Below are 20,480 nucleotides of genomic sequence, written 5' to 3' on the forward strand. Positions count from 1 at the left end.
TGAGGAGTAGTCCATGGTGAGTTTGATGGCGGGATGGAACTTGTTGATGTTATCGTGTAGTCTCTTCAGTGATTCTTCGCTGTGGGTCCATAGGAAGAAAATGTCGTCGATGTATCTGGTGTATAGCATTGGTTGGAGGTCCTGTGCAGTGAAGAAGTCCTGCTCGAACTTGTGCATGAAAATGTTGGCGTATTGGGGTGCGAATTTGGTCCCCATGGCTGTTCCGTGTGTTTGGGTAAAGAACTGGTTATCGAAGGTGAAGACATTGTGATCCAGGATGAAGCGGATGAGTTGTAGGATGGCGTCTGGAGATTGGCTGTTGTTGGTGTTGAGTATTGATGCTGTCGCAGCGATGCCGTCATCGTGGGGGATACTGGTGTAGAGTGCCGAGACGTCCATCGTGGTGAGAAGTGTTCCTGGTTCAACTGGTCCGTGGGTGCTGAGTTTTTGTAGGAAGTCTGTAGTGTCGCGACAGAAGCTGGGGGTTCCCTGTACGATGGGTTTCAGGATGCCCTTGACGTATCCAGAGAGGTTCTCACACAGGGTTCCGTTGCCTGATACGATGGGACGTCCGAGTGTGTTGGCTTTGTGTATTTTTGGGAGGCAGTAGAAGTCTCCCACGCGGGGAGTACGTGGGATGAGAGCGCGTAGGATGCTTTGAAGGTCTGGATCGAAGGTCTTGATCAGTTTGTTGAGCTGGTGGGTGTGTTCTTTGGTCGGATCTGCGGATAACCGTCTGTAGCGTTCCTGATTGTTCAGTTGTCGGTATGCTTCTTTGCAATTGTCCGTTTTGTTCTGTATGACGATGGCTCCTCCTTTGTCCGCTGGTTTACCTTACATATATAGGTTAAGGAAACCTGTTGGCGAGGGTACTGGTCGAGCAACCCAGGTCACAAGTTCAAGTCCCAAAATAGCAAGTTGTGAGATTAAATTCAATACATCTGGTAATTTGTGGGCTAGCACCAGAAAAAGGACCATGAAAGCTGTTGAACTTTTATAATAACCCAAATAGATCACTATCATCCTTAAGGGTGAAGAATCTGCCACCCCTACCCAATCTGGCATTTGTGACCCCTGTTTCACACTATGTGGTTTACTCAATACCTTCAGAGCAACTACGATGGGCAATAATTACTGCCTTGCCGGTGTCTCCTACATCCCAATAACATTTTTTTTTAAATCCATACATTCATTGAAGCAATACTAATCTGTCTCTCACTGCTATATGTCACTTTATCTTAATACCATCCATCCACTTTCCTTCATATGAATCCATTGTTTTGTAGTGCCATTCTTTCGGGAATCAATTAGAGAAAATTGGGGTCCATTTCATGTGTCCTGCTTCCTCTGCTGTGAGTCAGCAATAAATTACTCCCTTTGCTGGATCTGAAAAGCAGCACCCAAGCAATCAGAAACTAACGGGTAGAGTTCTGCTTTGGACGCAATTTCCCAATTGGGCCCAAAATGCACTTGAAATTGCGCTGGTTAGGTTATAGTTCAAGTTTCCGATAGAATTAATTTGCATAATCACAAAGGTAGAATCTTCCATGAACCAGCACAATCACGCAGCAAAATAGAACGTAATTGTTTCTTTCTTTTCCCCCCTTTCCTTTAAAAAGTATTCCTTGATGTATTTAAGAGTGGTAGCCGGGTCCAGTTTTATTAATACAACTGAAAATGGGTTTAATCAGCAAAAATAAGCATTTTTAATAAGGGTGTCCAGTCCTCCACCTGTGAGTAACCTGATTTAAAATCACTGAAAATGACTTCAAAAAAAAAAACTAGGATTTTTTTGTATTTAGCCATTTAATAGTTTGAGTAAATTAAATATTTCTTGAAAAACTTAAGACGTACCTACTTGTGCCTCTGCACCTATGAAAATGAACGCAATTTGAAGAGCCTTCTCTAACCAGCGCAATCTCGACCGGGGGGCGTGGCCAGTTTTGTTGGCGGGACCTGATAGAGGCGAATTGAATCTTGAACCAGCGTTGATGATCATGGAAAACAGAAATGTATATAGTTTTGGGCGTAACTCATGTTTAAAATTCCCTGATCTTTTGCGCTGGTTTGGCCGATTCTAGCATAAACAAGCAGAAACTTGACCCCAAGACTTTTGCATTCTGATTCTAACTAGGTCCCATTTCAGTTGGGATTCTGAAACAGCAAAAAGGTAAAACTGAATTCAAAATTAATCACATTGGCCACCATTTAGCAACAATGTACACACACATTATTTAAATATATAACGTCAAATTACATTTTAATTAGCAAGCACATTCTACCTCATGCTCATTGTGGAGTGTGTTCACTTTCCTGTAGTATGTTGCGTTTGGCACTATTACGAAATTCAATTTGAAATAACGTCAGCTCTCGATTGCTCCTTGAGTAAATGCACAGCCTGATGAGGCACTGAGCCGTACAGATCAAGAAAGGCTCCAGATTCTATCCCCGCCGAGTTAGCCAATCTCAATAAGGGTGGCAGTTGGGGTGCTACAATTTGCTTCAATTGAGGGAGGCAAGGGAAAAGATGCCAGGATTTCTGCTTCAAATAATTATCCAGTGACCCCTTTGAGTGATGACAGGATCAGCCCTAGTTAGAATCCTAGAATGTTGAAGTGCAGAAGGAGCCCATTTGGTCCATCAAGCCTGTGCCAGTGAGGGTGAAATTCAACTACGGCACGAGCGCAATCTGGGCATTAGCCTGATATACACCCTGCCCAATTTTCTTTCACACTGACTGCTTCCTCAATGTTTCCCTATTTTTCAATCACCTACTTGCTCCACTTCATTCCCAGAACCTGGTCAACCAACATATTGACTAAAACAATGTTGAACAGATTGCAAAAAAAAAAAAATTTCCTTTTCTCACCACGAGCATTTTCCCTCTCGCAGTCTATTTTCATACAATTAAAATCTCACACTTATAATTCTATTGTTACTGCACATTTCTCTAATTTGTCTATAAACTTCATCACCAATTTCCTTTCCCCTCTTTAACCATCTACAATATACTCCCTGTAGTGTGACTAATTCCTTCTTATTCCTCAGCTTAATTCATAGGGATTCTGCTTGGACCACTTCTCTATTTGAATCCTGATGCTTTAGTGTAAAGATGCAGTCTCTAATTAATACCACTATCCCTCTCACTATTCTTCCTTTCCTGTCACTCCTGAAAGTTTTATACCCAGGAATGTTTAATTGTCAGTCCTGACCCGGGTTTAGCCATGTTTCACGCCCATGATCTATAGTTGAGTTAGTCCTGCACCAGAGGATATCAATAGTTTTAAGATTCAGTGGTGAGACTGAAACTCAATATTCTACATATCATAGCACAACTATCTAATTAACAATGAAACACATCAATGTTTCTGTTTGCTTGGGGTTTTTTTTGGAATGGGGTGGATGAAAAGGAGGAACCACACTGTACTATATGTACTTCAAGAAGATAGAGCTGGACTTCCCTTCTCGCGAATCAGAGCTCTTTTGACGACTGGGCCCTCGAAATCTGTGTCCCAAAGTCATTTCTCCACCCTCCGCAGCACTTTCCCCTTCCCCTCCACTCCCAGGTCCTCATACTCACAAGTGATCTGCTTCATTTGGTGAAATCCCTTCTAACTCAATAACTTCTTTCTCCTGAGCAGCTTTATCTAGGCTGGTTCTGGATTAGGAGAAATTTAGTGATGGAGTTGGTGAGAATGGTGTAGCAGTTTCAGATCTTGAAGTGCCTGGGTGGTCATCGGAGTACCAGCCTCTTCCTGCAAGGCTGCCTGTCTGCAATGAGAATGGCTGTGAGGGTATTGCAATATTTTGAGAAAACACATAAAAGCAGACTACGTGATGAACATTTCCCAGCCTTTACCAATCTTCTCTTACTACTTCACCATCTCCTACGGCCTCTCCTGTTTATCTGCCTATGATGTCTAAGGCCTCCTCTTCATGTGGGGATTCAGAGTTTTTGTTGGTGCTCTTTCCCATTTATATTTCTCTGAATGATTATGGGCAAGCTGTTCCTTTGGAGGGAGAGAACACAAAGTTAAAGGCATGTAGCATGGACACTTCCCCCATATAAGCATACTTCTCAATGATGAGAGTTGCCAGTGCAATGTCCCTTGAAATCAAATGTCCTATAAGACGAGCAGAATCCCTGGTGGCAGGCTGAGTTGACAGAATAGTTGTGAGCTCAGTAGGTGCTCCAGTGTTTCCCGGACACCCAGGCGATGACAAAGAGTATGAGAGGTGAGCAGGAATGAAGGCCTGACTAGTGCTACAGGGTGTGGTTTGGCAACCATGCCTTGACTTACCTTGGCCACACTCAGGAGGTCATTGAAACTCCTTCTACACTGTGTGGCAGTTTTCTTGGTAGTGGAGGTTGCACTGACTGCTTCTGCCACCTCCATCCTTAAAGCTTGAACCACCCTCTTATAGGACCTGCTCAGTCCCTTACGGTCTTACTCTTCGAGCCCTCACTTCGATAAAAAGGAACTCTACAGATGGAACATACAATCTGGTGGCCCTTCCATCTGCTGCTCTCTCCAACAGTGACCGCTTCTGTCTCCTACTCTCCAAAAACACATATGCCCCGTTAAATAGCTCCAGCATTTTAAATTGTGCAGTTATAAATACCTCTCCCACCCAGCGATGGTAAACCTGTGAGGAGCAGTACTACTGCTCCAAACCCACCCTACATAACCAATGTATACCATCTAAAGGATCCCACCACTCGACTGTGGTGTATTATGGCCAGCTGTTCCTGGTATAATTTTAATACCAGCATAAGCAGAGACTTTGAATAATGGCACAGTCCTGCCCTGTCCATACATAACTAATATCAGCACATACAATTTCCCAACTGTCTCAGTGGCCCTGGACTCAAATACAGGAAATGTAAGTTTATGAAACACCCAATTTATAACAAGAGACCTACATAAAGGGCCTGATTTCCTCTTTCCAAAAAGGCATGAAATGGCTTGTTTATAGGTCCAATGTAATGTTTTTGGGCCTTTATATAAGCTACACTACGGTGAAACCTGTAAATTACAGACACACAAGGGACGAGCATCAGCTGTCCTTATTTTCAAAACGGTCATTGTATGTACTGTAAAGTTTTTCCCAACAATCTTGAAGAACCAGCTGAGATTATGATCAGAACCTAACCAGCTGCAACAATGCTAAGAACTTAACTTGGAAACAGATGGGAATAAAACTGGTGTGCCCAGTACAGTACCTGTACAGTGGAACCTGTTCCTAACGACACTGTCAGATGACGGACAACTGTACTGCGTGGGATCGGGTGCGTGCGCATCTTCTGTTGTGCATGGTCAAGAAGATTTCTTTTGGAAGTAGGGACAGCAGCTGCAGAGGTGATTCAAACCCCGATACCGGCATGGACAAAAAGGAATCCAGTCGCAATTCATCAGTCATCCTGTAAGTGTTCTCTTTAAACCAGAGTGTGAATTTATCTGCCCAATATCTGGGTAGATATAGTGAGACTGAGGAATTTAACAGAAAGCCCTCGCCCCTGTACTGTGGCTTACTGGAGTACATGCCACCACAGAACTTTCTGGTCTTTGGTAGGCAGATTAAATATACACTATGAAATTGAGGTGCAGGTTACAAATCAAAGATAAATTAATTTAACATTAAACATATACATGGAGTATTCAGTACACAAACCTATATTTACAGTAATTATAACCCTCCTCAAAATGTCAACAAACTTCTACCCAACCTCTCAATGTAAAATTGATCCTTGGAATATAGCTGCTGAACTCTAAGATGATATTATGCTACCACAGTGCCACTGATCTAGCTTCTGACTGATTTCTGAGCTAAGTGCAGGCCACAACACAAGTCCTCAATAATCTAATACATACAACAAAGGCAAAATGTTTCATTTTTGTCACTCATTAAATTGAATTCATATCCGCCATCAGAAAAGATTATTCACACTTTATTTTAGCTTCATACTGCTCCTGCATGGATGCCTGCCCAAGCACAATGCTATGAAATATTGAGAAGTCACCCAAGCGCACAGCTTATTGCCTCTGAAGAGGCACATTGAAATTGGCTGTGGCTGATGCCAGCTTTCCTTTATGAAAAATCAAATGTTGAAATTGTGTTCTCAATCTCTCCTCTTAAGTTTCATGAATCTGTCCGTCTTCCCAGATCTGAATGAGGGATACAGATGTATTGTCCAAAAAAGCAAGTTCAAAGGACTGTGGTTGTGACCAATGGTGCAGGGAATGTTAAATGGTCCATGAGGCACATGATAACCTTCATGAAGATGTATTCAGTCAGCCTATGAATTTCCTAAGCACTGGCCCATTAGAAGTACAAACAGAGAACAGAGCTATGTCATACACTCAATGTCTGATTTACAGATTGTTCTGACCTTGTAGATAGGGTCCTAGTCTGGATCACATCAAGTCCCTGTGTAGGAGGTCATATGCAATGAAATTTACACCTTCATGTATTTGGGGTCTCAAGTTGTGCCCTAATGCAGTTGCAACAAGAGCCAGCACATAACGTTCCCCAATTGAGCAGTTATGTTCAATCGTTCTCCATACACCATTCCCAAAAGCCAGATTAGGCATGGTGATTTTACAATGGTGTTTATAGATGCATTTTCAATTAAATCTAGTGTCAAAAAACAATTTCACTGAGGAAATTGAATTTGAGCTTGCTTTTGAAGTTCTCCTTGGTGGTTTTCTAAACAATCATCTCCAGTATGAGAATGAAAATCCTTGTCCTTTTTGTCTGTCTTTTTCTGGCCCGGGAAGGAACATCAGCCATTTTAAGTTTAATAAGTGATTTTTATTGGTGTGCTAGGTATAACTAAATCATAAATGCGTTCTTTATAAACATTAACAATTTTGCTATGCCTCGCACGCAGAAGAAATTTTGTCAGTTGAATCTCGAGTTCTGTATAAAGAATCTTGGGAATTTAGTAGACTGTAAAATCACGGTTTGACAGAACTGGAACTGGGCAGGAGTGGCTATATGGGAACAGGTTTCTTGTCTGTATCTCACCCAAGCTTTAAATGCAGATATCAAAACAATAAAGACACAAAACCTAAAATTTGTAAATATACCTTTCAAAACTGATACAAAACTGCACAGGCTTTTCTATGACAGTTCTAGATTTCTTCAATTCCCCTCTTTTTTTCTTTCCTTGAACAGGCCCAAACAGGACATTTGCTTTTAGGCCAAAAACTGAGCATTCCCATGCCACTAGCCCAAGCTACTTTGTAGCCAGTTCCTTCAAGTTATGTGACAGCAATCCAGATAAAACTCTCCCTTTCTCTATACATGTGACACGAAAGTCCAGGTAACTTCCCATTGTGCAGCAGCTCAGGGGCAGAACTCAATCCAGTGAGGAGATTAGACTTGCATCCCTCAATGTTTGCACAATGTATTTTGCAGTGGAAAAGCTTGTTACAACCAACAGGATAAGTGAGAATACCTACGAGGTGCCCCTCTAATGAAATGCATATGTAGTAAGCTTTCAGTAGTTCAATAAGATGCCTCCATAGCAAGATGGCAGTGTGATAAACCAGGGGTTAATATAAGTGGCCCATTTTGCTAGCTAGAATTAGAACAATGAGCTTTTCTTTGATCATTCGTTATGTTATTAATTTTCTGTATGAAAATGTATGCTTTATGATCAATCGAGTAAAGAGATATGATAGAGCTGAATTCTGGGGTAAGGAGGTGTAGGGAGTGTTGTTTTGCAGCTACCTAATGAATGGATCCTTATTTCGGACAAGGTCGAAAAACATCCCAGGCCAGAGATAAGCAAGACTCTCTTTCCTTTGACCTACGCACGAACAGGTATCACCTGAGAGTGGTCGGTCATTATGTCAGTTAGTATGGCTTGCCCAGACTCAGCTTATGATTGGTTTTAACCCCTTGCTAATCATGTCCCTCCCCACTCTGAAAATGTATAACTGTGTGAACTCTGACTATGTAATTTGCCTGTTCTATGAGATTGACCAGACTCTGTCAAGAGTTGAAATCAATTCTATAGATAAGGTCAGCTGCAGCTAATAAAATTGTGTTAAACTTTCAAGTGTATTCTTTTCAGTTTTTGCTGAACCAGACTAAGGTTAAAAGAAATCTGGTACTGTCATAAGAAGAGCTAAAGATGAATCTGCACGGGTCCTAAATATAGTAACTAATAATGGTCCTGATATTCCTCTCCGTAGCTCCCGGGGAATGCTCAATTCTAAAGGTGCTATGGAGAGAAAAGAGGGGCAGGGTCCTATTTTGTTGGGTCTCCACCCTATTTATGTTGCCTCAGTGATTTCCAAGACTTTGGCAGAGGGGCGGCCTGGGTACGACAATGGCTGCCACGGAAATGAGGTGCGAGGGGACACTTGGGCTGGTGTTAGGCCCTGTGCCTGGGCATCCTGATTGGGTAACAGAACAAGGCACGGGATGCCGGGGCAGGGGAAAAGAAGAAAAAGAGGAAGATTAAAGTATCTGGCCAATATTTTTCCAGCCTGAAATTTTTAAGTGTGATTTTGAAGTTACATAATGTTAATTTATTCATGACACATGGGGTAATAAAATTAAATGAATAATTTGCATTAATAATTCTTTGATTGTGAAGCACTTTGGGATGTCCTGAGGATGTGAAAGGAAATATATAAATGCAATTTCACTTTTCTTTTAGCTTTGTTAATACAAGTTTAGCTTACCCAAAAGTAAAAGTATTTCACCCAAAAGTCACAAAACTGAATCAACATTATTTACAGAAAAGGCAATTCACTCAAATACTTTGCAAACATTTTAATGATTATTTTGAGCATACACATTTGAAAATAGTTTGTATGACTTGAAACTGCAACTTGAGTTAAATAAATGTTTATAATATACAAAGAAATACAGGGAAAAGCTTAGCTTGCTTTAAAGTGTGCCTTGCACCTAGAACAGTGTTTCTAGCTTTACTGTAAAATTGCACAAATGCACTCAAGGATTTGATCTTCAGAGCAGGGCATTAAAGAATGAAAACATACTCACACCGAACAAATGGGGGGAAAAAAAGCGTATTCATGATTGTATAATAAAACTGAGAGCAAGTAAAACTTGAATACTCCAATAAACAGTGCAGGCACTAGTAAACAGGAAATGCTGTTGGGAGGAATGCCCATTCACTCTCTACATTACAATTCTACACAAGCAGGTTCTTGACCGATAGCGTGAGGCCAGCAAAGGAGGTCAAAAAGTGGCATTCGTAGTGAACCCAGGTACCAATTGCTGTGCATAATGAAACTAAATATGACACAATGCATTGTCAGAAATGAAACACTGAAAACATGACAAAAACTGCCCTTAGGAACATCTAGAGGACTGTCCCAGCTTCCAGTCTCATAAGCCCTTGAAGCAGCACACAGTGCTCTGTGCCATTATATTTGCTGGCCTTGTAATTATTAACAGGAGAAGTTTGTTCCTGCCAAAACATTAGCAGCTAACAGTTATTCATTATGTTTTTTCTCTAAAGCCTCAAAAAGGCAAGCTGTATCAGAGCACAGCTGGAGATCAACATTTTTTCACACAAACACAAGAGGCTTTTCTATTTTCAGATTCAGTGTCCATTCACTATCCATCAATGTCCATCAGCTCAATTAAGATGAAAGCCTTTCTCCATTGTAGCAGCTAGTAAACGTTCTCTCATGATTTCCTCAGAAGAATATTCAGGCAATTTAAGGTAGTGCACACATGTGTTTACTGATGGATAACTTGCATCTGTGGCATCGACCTAATAGGAAGGAATACGTTAAAATGCATTCCTTGGGAAATTTAATGCATCATCATATTTAATAATAGGCAACCGTACAGATCTAACAAAATCCTTCGTTAAAGGTCAAAAAGCATCTGACGTGCACCTGGCAAGTTTCAGGTTATTTACATTACAAACTAATACATACATAGATTTGAAGCATGAAAGATGGATTTTCCTGGGGTAAAACAATCTAAATCTCCCCCTTGCAGAACAGATTCATGCAACTATCATTTACATAAAAAAGGGAGGAGACATTTTCTTAAAAGTTGTGACAGTTTTTTGTAACTTGAACAAACTTTTCAATGTCGTACATCCATTTAATGGACAGTTTTAAGTTTAGACTACATACCTTGCGCACAATAGTGAGCCGTGGGTGAAGGTTGGCCAAACCACCTGGTGGGAGAGTGGAACATCCCGTAGTGAACTGCAGAAATGCCTTCCTTTCATCTGACGACATTCCACAAAGAACCCTTACAAATCGGATGAATCCCGGGCTGAGCAAAAAGAGTGAAAAATACGATTTAATTTGAGATAATGAAGTTCATTTTTACTATGTAAAAAGGAAGTAACATGAATTGAACGAAGTCATGCAAAAGTCACTATAAAAAAGAGCAACTGAACACTAGATGCAGCAACCTAAAAAGGGGGAAATTTAATATAAAATCCCATTAGCCACATGTTCTATGAAACACTGCTTGTAAAACTGGCTCAAGTTTCTGTGCATTGCTGGTGACAGTAATATAAACACAAACCTTCAACTGAGTCAGTGGTGCAATACCCCTGTGAATGGTAGAGTATGAGTTTGCACCCATGGCTCTGAAGAAGTGTGCTGTGGAGGAAATCTAGGGATTATTACCCAGATTGGTCTCACAAACCTCCTAATGGGCCCATTTCAGCAGCTGAGATCTTTAAATACATAACTTTCCCACCCTCTTAACTATGGATGTTGTATGATAGAAATCTGATTGGGGGGAAAAAACATGAATTGTTTTAATTTGTATCCTGGACTGCATTATTTAACTTGTGAGATAACATTTTACAGGACTAATTTCTCTCCATAAATGGGCACAACAGAACAATCTGTTCAATCAGCTGCATTCCCTGCAACCATACACCACAAGACACAAAGATTCCTCCAGCAGTACACTGCCAACAATAGCGCTAACTGGCCAATTAAAATCATCCAGCTCACAGCTATGACAACCACTTTTTTTTTCGCTGCTTGAGAAGGCATCAAGACGTTACTGTGTAATGCATCTCAAGCTGTGGAAAATCAATCTCAATTAACATGTCCTAATGCTTTGAAAGTGGTATAAACAGAAAGCATGGTAGGGGTCCATTATATGCAATATTTATCAAACCATCACTTGTGCATCAAGTTGGATTTAATCATCGAATGTGGCATCCAAAACACAAATATGTATCCTTGTTTCATATCTGCATCAGTACATATAAACAAATAACCTGTTCAGAGCTTTTTGAAGAAATTGTAATTTGACACTTCAATACTTTTAATAACACATGTATCTGTGTGAATACAGAGTTGTTCGATGGCATAATGTTGTACAATTCCTAAATGATCTCATGTAAGGATTTAATTTGAATATTAACCACACTGATCACAAACATATGACCTGTTTTCCCTGTTCTGTGCTCCTCTGCCCAAGGCATCTATTTGCCATTTATAGAAATGTATCATGAGAGCTGTCCCCAGGTGACTCACCCTCGGATTTCCCCTTCCTCTTTCTAGGAAAGTTGAGACTTTCAGCAAACTCTTACTTAACTGAACTGGTACATATTGAACTTCATGGTAGCAAAAGCCATCATTGGCATGTATTATCACTGTACAACTAAGTCAAATGTCAAACAATCTACAAAACATTACTGGTCAACTTGTTCAAGAAAGTCATGCTAATGCAAAAAGCATGTCGGAATAAAAAATGTCTGTGGTATTTAGGTCATCACTTCTAGGTTTTACAAACTGAATTGACGCAGAAATTCGAACCAATATGCTTATGATACATGTTTTCATCAACACAAAAATAGTGAATGTTTCCAAGGACACAAATAATCAGTCTATAATCTTAAACACTGAAGCCTGAAGGGATACAAAGGCTCCCTGTAGTAAAAGTAGGCACAGCAGCCAGTGACTAACAGTACATTAAAACATTTAAGATGCACTATTTTTAGAAACTGATGCCACAAATTGGGACTTCGAAATTACAGTGCAAGAGCACTGAACTTCTGACTAAAAAGAGGGCAAGTTTTGCAGTCACCGCAGATTATTTGTGGCTGCTGGCACAGGAAACGTTGCCATATCATGCAACTGTACATGCTAGCAACTTGGCTAAGGAACAGCATTTACTATACCCAAGCTAGATAAACCCTGGCCAAGAATGACAGTGGATGTGGGGAGGCATGGTTAACTTTTCTGGGAGGGAACTGGAGGGAGGGTGGGGGCGGTCAGAAATGTCTTTTCCATCTGGGATGCAGAATTAAGATTGTTGCAATGTGAAGCAAAATTTGAGACTCAGTTTTCAACCAACCATTTTGAACTGTACTTGGCTGACCAGATTATTTACCGCCCTTGATGAAGCCAAATCCCTGGTTTTCTTGGGAACAAATTACCGGCAGCAGTAACCCATTATTTCTGAACAAACAGTACTTGATCTTTGATTTTGGACTGTAATATAATAGATTCCATCAGAACCTTTTTCAAAAATCAGATATAATATAAATGGTTAAGAAAGAACATGTATTTATGAAGCCACTGATAATGTCCTAAGAGCATTACAAAGTGCTTCACAACCAAAGAGTTACTTTTGAAGTGCAGTAACCATTATCTAGGTAAACGCAGCAGCTACTTTGCACACAGCAGTCAAGTAACGGACAGAATATATTCCCTCTCACCCTTTTCTGATAATATTAATATATCTCTACACATCTTATTTTTAGTTTTGAGGAAGGGTCTCCACCCTGAAGGTTAATGGCCCAGATTTTGTTGTAACAGGGCATCTAACTGCATTTGCTGTTAGTTAGACTTGCCCTTGCATGTTTAGGTTTTTAAACTGTTTGATTGGCAAGTTGCTGAAAGTGCAAGCTAATAAAGGTGCATCGAGGGAAACAGGGCACCTTGGACCAGAGTGAACAGGGCAAGCAATTGTATATCTCCTTAACCAGATTGAAGAATTGAGAAATAAACAGCGCAAAGACAGAGAAGGAAGAGTAAATTAAGAGTGGGTGAATTCAATGTCAAATCAGGTACAGAAAGAGAAATAAAAGATTGGATTAAGATGCTTTAAATTTTACATTTTTTAAATTTCCAACAATAATTAATACCTGAAGGAATGAGACTCCACATTTGTAATAGTTAATAGTCAGTGCCAGAGAGGTTGATTGACAGTAATTAACACATCACATTGTTAAAAAGGTACTTACACTTGAAATTACAAGACTTAACTTCTGTGGCGAGTTTAGTTCGTATCGACTGCACAAAAACAGCAACTTCATCGCAGTCAATGCAGTTCAATAGTGAGGCAGACAGCGAGATGCTATTTTCGAGAAGCTAACGGTGAAGCGATGCAAATTGGAAAGATACTTTTGGATATCTGCGTTTCACCACACATCTGTCCCTCACCTGAAGTTGCTGTACCATTTGCGCATAAATAACAGCGAGCACAATTAGCCTCACCGTTATTCTGACAGCAAATTCTGGCCCAATATGTCTGTTTTCTCCACAGATGCTGATAGACTTGCTGTGTTTCCAGCATTTTCTGTTTTTATTTCAGATGCCCAGCATCTGCAGAGTTTTCCTTTGAACTTGACACTTACCATGTTTTTTTTTCGTTTTGTGCTTTTCCCTCTTTTTTGTACGAATATATTTTATTTAAATAGAAAGTGTTGAAGGCATTGGGAAACTGACTTAAAGCAGTTTATCATGCTTAACTGGGCAGAAGTTTAACTAAAACCAAGTCTATGGAAATAAGTGCAGTATTATCTGTAATTCACCAGTTTTAAAAATTTCTTGTAAAATATTTGTATTTACTGAGCTCCTCTGTTGAACCTGATACAACCTCCATTTTACTCAACACACATGGTTATGTTGCACAATTACTCTAATTACCCTCGTGACCACTAACTTTTACTCCAGTGGCCAATGTTTTAAATGCTGTGGGAAGACTGATTGCTCGGGCAGTATAAACGTTAATTAGCAGCAATAGGCTTTTTATTGCTACTACTGTGACCACATAAGCTTTGTGCTGTTGGTGTCCATAACAAGTCAGGAGTTTGAATTAAGAACTGCTGATCTAGATGCTAGTAGTAGGCAAGGCAACAGAGAGGTCTGGATGAATACATTTTTAAAAAGAAGCTAGTGATTGATTGATTGTTTGTGGTGAGGGAGGGGCAACTCATCTGAAACTAGGTTGAAATTTGATAAAGTGGTTCAAGTTCATGATACAACAAGCTGTTGTTCCAAGCCAAAAAGTGATCAGAATCACTAAAAACACAACACATCCAACAGAAACTTCCAACAGCAATGCAAATACAGATTAAAAAGGAGGAACTTTAAAATGGAACACATCAGTAAGAAATAAAATATGGGAGTCAAACTAAAGTATGTAAGGATGATTACAGGATCTTGGTGATTCAGTACACTACGCCACTGTATGTGAGGATACAGGTTTACCACTTCTATTCCCCAGTCTTTAAAATAACAAAGGGATTAGGCTCTGTCCATGTACATAGACTATTTGAGTTAGGGAGGGTAGGGAAAGGTCAAGGGATATGCATCGCGGTTACATAAGCATAGAAACAGGTTAGACGTCAGGCGGCTTGTCTTTTTGCAGCAGTTCACAATCTCTGGAACAAGTTTCCGGCTCGTGCAGTGAGTGCGGATTCGCTGCAAGTGTACAAAAGGGAGCTGGGTGAGTTCCTAGCTATGGCCAACAGCGCAGCTTACAAAAGGTAGAAGGGGCAATGGGTCACATGATCACTGATCTCCTGAAACCTGTTTTGATCATCTTTGAAGGTGGGAGAGGAATTTCCCAGATTTTTTCTTCCCTGAATGTGTCACTTTTTTTTTTGCCTCTCCCAGGAGATTGTGTGGCTGTTGGTGATTGCGGGCAATGGAGGTCATGATGCTCAGTTGCACTGTTGCACCATGAAGATTTGAGACAAGCTCGACGAACCAGCTGGTCTTTACCTCCCCATCATTTTTGTATGTTCATATGTACTGATCTTAATACTATTTTAAGACAATGTCAAGCAAAGGTTTGGCATTGATTCACAAAAGGATGAAAGTATCCAAGTCACCCAAAATTGTCCTTGTGCAGCTCTTTGGAACAGGCTGCTTGTACATATAACGGGAGAGAAAGATTGAACGGAAACAACTGTGTGCAATAAATGCAATAAAATGTCAAATTGGGAATAAAAAGTTGACATAACTAAAATAAAGATTCAATTATAGTAGCTTTGTTAATCATTATTAGTGTACAAATGTTCGTAAATACCTATCACGGGTGTAGCCCAATTTGGGTTCAGTATAGTTGATGATATCCTCTGCAGTCCAAGATGGTGACTGATTTCCACAAAGGATCATTTGAACTTCTTCATGGCTGAAAGAGCTCAGCTTTTCCATAGGAAAGACACGGTTAAACCCATCTGAAAGGGATGGGGAAAATGACAATTAACTCACACACATCGAATTGTTAAATTTTCAAATTCAGTCTTTCAATTTATACTTGTATATCAAAAAGTTAAACAAGGACATGTTACAAGTTTTACTAGCTTGACGAAGAGGATTCTGATGCAATTTTTAAAAAATTCAATTTCACTTGCTCAATGATGACAGGATGGTATACAAAAATACTGACACATACCCATATTTTTGTTTAAATTTAAATGCCATCCTCGAGTTTCTACCTTTAACAGTTATATAACACTATATATTATTCACATAATATTCAGCTACTTCTCCCTCCAAGGGGTCTGGCTCTTCATGGGATACTGTTCAACAAGCAACAGCAGCCCTCCATAACTTGCCAAGTGACCACTTTTCATGTGCATGGCTACACAATGTTAGCAAGCCATTTCACCATGGAATACATCATGACCCAGCCAGATCCAGTACCCATCAAATCACACACACTCACTTTCCAACATGGATCACTGGATAGAAGACAGAAGCAGAAACGCTGACTGATTCCCCTTTACCGCCCCCATCCCCTTGTCTAGGAGCATTAAGGTCGATCGTAGTGCTCCAGCTGAGATCAGCTAACAGCGCAGGCCAGGGATCCTCTGGTTTATATGGCTTTGTACCATACCATGCAGTGAAATTAAGACGTCAGGGAAGTTTAAATATTCAGTTATTTCAATCAAAGGAAGATCAATTTGAACTAGACTTGTCAAACTTCATTTGATCCCACAAGACAGATAACTAATCAGGCATTCTTACAGTAATCATGAAGAACAAAACCAAAGCAGTCAGCTGATAAGGTTAATCACATGGAGATATTGAGCCGGACCTTGCTAGAAAAATAACGGCATGTAAACGATGCAGTGTAATTAATGTGCAAATCAACCAGCCAGTTCAGGGGATTAAGAGAAACGGCATGAGTTGTGAATCTTCAGCACTTGCTGGTTGATTTACGCTGCTCCACCATCTGCTTCGCACAAACAGCATCTTGCCCTTAGCCTCCCTGTTATTTTTAAGAACTTGCTGGATTTGCATGTTAACTAGCTAGTAAACTCACCACAGAAAGTTAAGTCTGGTAATTAAGAGTGCAAGTAACTTTTTAACAATGTGATAATTGTTAATGCAATGCCAATCAACTTCTCTGGCCCAGAATGGGAACAATTTAAAGTGTTCAATCTCATTCCTGCATGTAGTCAATTGTTAGAGATTTTAAAAAATGTTAAAATTAATTTTTTTCTTACTTTTCCTTTCGTTTTTTTTTCCTCACTCTTAATCCATTCTTTCTTTCCCTCTCTATTTCTCTTTTTGTACCTGATTTGACTGCAATTCACCTACTCTAATTCACTGTCCTTCTCTGTCATTCCTAAGTTTCTCTCTCAATCCTTAAATCTCATTGTTTAAACAGATACACTGCTGGAGCCGCCATTAACTAAGGCCCCAGATGCCCCATTGTCCTCGCCACACTTCCAGCAAGTTACAGCACAAAAATTTTGAGCTGAAGGGTGCAGAAAAAAGTCTAACTAACGGGGCATGCCATGAGATGTCCCATTCCAGCAAGAACTGGCCCACTGATTTTACCACATTGAAGATTAAGAAGGACATTACCTCTGAAAGCATCCATCTGTTTTTGTATTCCAGTGTGCATACAGAAGTCAAACATCAGTTCTACATACTCTTCTGCATTGTCTATTGTTACCATCTAAAACAAAAAAATGCTGGATGAATCCACCGCAAATCAAAAATAAAAATGCAAACAGTAATATTTTATTCCAATGGCTTTGACACACAATAGAAATCTTAGTGAGGAATCAATGTTAAGCTGATACAGGGCAATACACAAGACAGGCTAAGAGAGAAACCCTAGCCACCCAAATGCTAATATTGGAACAGTTCAGGCATGGGACGGAGAATATGTTGACGTCAAAATAAAACTCTTTTCCCCCAATTATTTAGAAAATTTTGCTACTGACCTCATCATCACCATTAGGCTTTAGATCAACAGCTGTAAATCCGTGTACTTTAGACGAAGGACAAAACTGGAAATTCAGCCTGCAAGATTATGACAAATAATTTTATAAGGAAACAATTAAAAACACAAATAAATTTTCCTCATTAATCCCCCTCCCTCAAACTTTTTGTCTTGAGTACACCTTATGCCTCAGCCAGATCAGTGAGCTGGTGCAGCGACAAATATCCACCATCAATTCCCTATGTGACTGAACCATCAAAAGTTCAGTTCAGTGCCAAAAGAACAAATCGCTCCGAGACCTGACTTTTCAGAAGAAAGAGTGAATATATTAAAGAACAGGACTATCACTGACCACAGAAGACAATAACAACAGACATAGCCACCAGTACCCACAGGAAGCACCCACCTTCCACCCCCAGGCCTAACTAGCATCCACACTCATCTTCCCTGCCCCCACCCCCCAGCGAAGTGTGCTGCCTCAAGCCTCCCCCAAACCACATTGCTCCCAGTGTAAGCAGTCATGCCAAGAATCCTGATATGTCAATGCACTCCTACAGCATGCATCAGGCAGCTGAAAATATACAATGGCTTCATAAAGTATGTGAAATGTACTACGAGAGTCCCATAAATTAAAAATAGTGGTCACCGAGTTAAGTATCCAATTCTCAATGATTATACTACGTGAACTGCTCACAAATGTATGTTCATTTAACCCATGAATCCAAACAAACGTTAGATTGCCCACCATGTGCAGTCTTCCAATTTAACTTCCACATACAAATAAATCTGATTTAAATTTAGCATACTAACAAGTGAATGGGGAAACACACAGTGACCCCTGTAAGAGTTTGGCACCGTAGAAGACTATACTGCCTGTGGGGGTCATACCTATCCACTAAAAAAACATAATTCTGGAAGGACACCTCACTTATTTTGAAAAGAGACAATGGCAGAAAGATTAAGTTAAAAACAAGGGAGTTCAACGCACAAAAATAGGGAGCTCCGAGTACAACAAGGAACACGATGGCAAGGAGAGGAAGCTTTATATATAGGGTTGAACTATATCCGAAGAAAAAGGAACATAACATTTGCACAGTATGTAATTTACCAGCCGTCAGCCTCTATATACAGGTTAGCTATGTCAAAGTAGTAAAAGAAAACTGAGATGTTGATTCCTGGTCAATGCTGAGGCCAGTTAAGAGTACAGCAGTACCAATGGGCTTATCATCGTGAGCTTTAAGAGCAAGTATGGGGTTCTTTCATTATTCCAAGAGCTGCTGCTGTTGCCAAACATTCTGCCGGTATTACAAATGTGCTTGGTTCCACTCATAGAATACCAGGGTTGTGTAAGAACCAACAACGTGCTACTTGGTTTCAAAAAAGATCAGGTGGTGACATAACATTTTTGCACAATAATTTCTTGAGTTAAACAAAGGTCAAAACAGGTTTAAAAATTAAGATTTGGTTTAATGAGGTGTTCTATCCACAGAACAAACTACGAAGCTAATACCGCATGCTAAGTTACAAACACTGAAGTTTCTGAATGCTAATACAAAGCTGAATGGCAGAACTTTGCACTGATTGCTTACTCACACTGTTTTGAGCCTCAGGTATCTTTTTAGGGATTCCTATGTGGAAGTGTTGTCTGAAATCCACAGCTACCAATGAAACTCCCAGACATACTTTAAAAATGAAGTTGTTCCAAGAATCTTGGACCCAGAGAAGGCTGAAAACCTTCCACCCTTTGAAGTACAAATTACCAAGAACACAATCCTGACCTCAGAACCAATGGCTGAAAATCAATGTTTCTTTACTAAGACCATTCTCCAACTGTCCCAAGAAACATAATTCCTGAAAAGTTACATAATTCTTTTCATTTCCTAGGGCATAGGCATAGCCCTGTTACACAAAAGTCAATACACCTCAAAAACACAGACACGATTTCTTCTTGGCAAGCCTGTTAGTATTGGGAGAGATAGTGACATGGAGTTACTGTGGGAATATGCAGACTGCTCCTCTTTCTGGGCTTCAGTTGTCCATACAATCTGTTCAATCGGGGTATGATCTCATTACCTTCCCGTCACCTAAAATGAAGTACATCCATCTTTGGATGCTTTTTGAAGCCGCATCAGGAATTACTTTCATACTTCAAGCATTTCTTGAAACTTTCCAGCATAGGTTCTACTTTTAAACCTACATATTTACCCCCCAACTACTTGACCAATATAGCCTCTGTATGATGCCAAACTGTTAATGGGGCAAAAAGGCATACAGAGATAACTGAATATGTACAAGACAAGCGATCAAAAAAAATCCATACCCCAAATCCTCTATGCCAAGTGGTGGTCCTGACCCCGATGGATTCTTCAGAGTAAGCTCCTGAAGCTGTGTATTTTTTTCATCTTCCGAAAGAGCTCTGTTGCTTAATATTTGTCGTCTTTTCACTGAAAGTTCCTTTATTTCCTTCAAGAACTTAGCTCTGTGTGGATTTACCAACTCAAAATCCTCCCAAGTCAAGATTCCATGGAACCAACCAGGGGGTTTGGGTTTAGGGGGATCAAGAATAAACTCTGATTTTGAGTCTTCATCAAAGCTTCCAACAGATATAGAATCATGGCCTTCCTCTGTTGAAGCCTCAGATTGGCTTTCAGTATAATGTAAGTCACCATCTACCCGGGTCCCATATTCATGTAGTAGTTTACTCATATTGCTTTTGATGTCTCCCATACACATGAGTTTAAAGAAAGGTTTAGAAATTGGAATGTCCACCAGTCTGTTGTCCTGAACACATTTAGCTAAGAAAATTCCCAGGAAATGGAAAAGTTTGGTTATTCTGTCCATTTCTTCACTATCCTGCGGGAAAGCCGCAGAAAAAAGTCCACAAGATCGCTGCACATAATATCCTGGTGGCTTAAGTCCACCTCCCAAATCGACCTGTTAAATTAGAAAAGTTACATGAACAATATTAAGTTTAAACACGTTACTCTTCATATTATGAACAAAAAGCACCGTTACAATTAAGACTTAAATTC

The 20,480-nt window shown here is 40.1% G+C and overlaps 2 protein-coding genes across 12 annotated transcripts in view; one reads left to right on the forward strand and one right to left on the reverse strand.

The window, feature by feature from the left end:
• ap4s1 (adaptor related protein complex 4 subunit sigma 1) overlaps nucleotides 1–15,219 on the forward strand; it is a 47,387-nt gene extending 32,168 nt beyond the window's left edge. For 2 of the 3 annotated variants that reach the window (XM_067991405.1, XM_067991406.1), the window contains one exon: nucleotides 14,880–15,219. In XM_067991405.1, coding sequence (XP_067847506.1) covers nucleotides 14,880–14,957 — 78 coding nt within the window. In that variant the 3' untranslated portion in view covers nucleotides 14,958–15,219. The remainder of the gene's footprint in view (nucleotides 1–14,879) is intronic. The other variant, XM_067991410.1, reaches the window with a different exon arrangement.
• The window catches only part of hectd1 (HECT domain containing 1), an 84,930-nt gene continuing 73,225 nt past the window's right edge, over nucleotides 8,776–20,480 (reverse strand). For all 9 annotated transcript variants that reach the window (XM_067991400.1, XM_067991401.1, XM_067991395.1 and 6 more), the window contains 6 exons: nucleotides 19,769–20,382; nucleotides 17,450–17,528; nucleotides 17,085–17,178; nucleotides 15,295–15,445; nucleotides 10,134–10,278; nucleotides 8,776–9,760 (listed from right to left, as the gene is read on the reverse strand). In XM_067991400.1, the coding sequence (XP_067847501.1) occupies nucleotides 9,623–9,760; nucleotides 10,134–10,278; nucleotides 15,295–15,445; nucleotides 17,085–17,178; nucleotides 17,450–17,528; nucleotides 19,769–20,382 (1,221 nt within the window). In that variant the 3' untranslated portion in view covers nucleotides 8,776–9,622. The remainder of the gene's footprint in view (nucleotides 9,761–10,133; nucleotides 10,279–15,294; nucleotides 15,446–17,084; nucleotides 17,179–17,449; nucleotides 17,529–19,768; nucleotides 20,383–20,480) is intronic.

This window comes from Heptranchias perlo, chromosome 10 (genome assembly GCF_035084215.1).
Source record: "Heptranchias perlo isolate sHepPer1 chromosome 10, sHepPer1.hap1, whole genome shotgun sequence".
NCBI lineage: Eukaryota > Metazoa > Chordata > Chondrichthyes > Hexanchiformes > Hexanchidae > Heptranchias > Heptranchias perlo.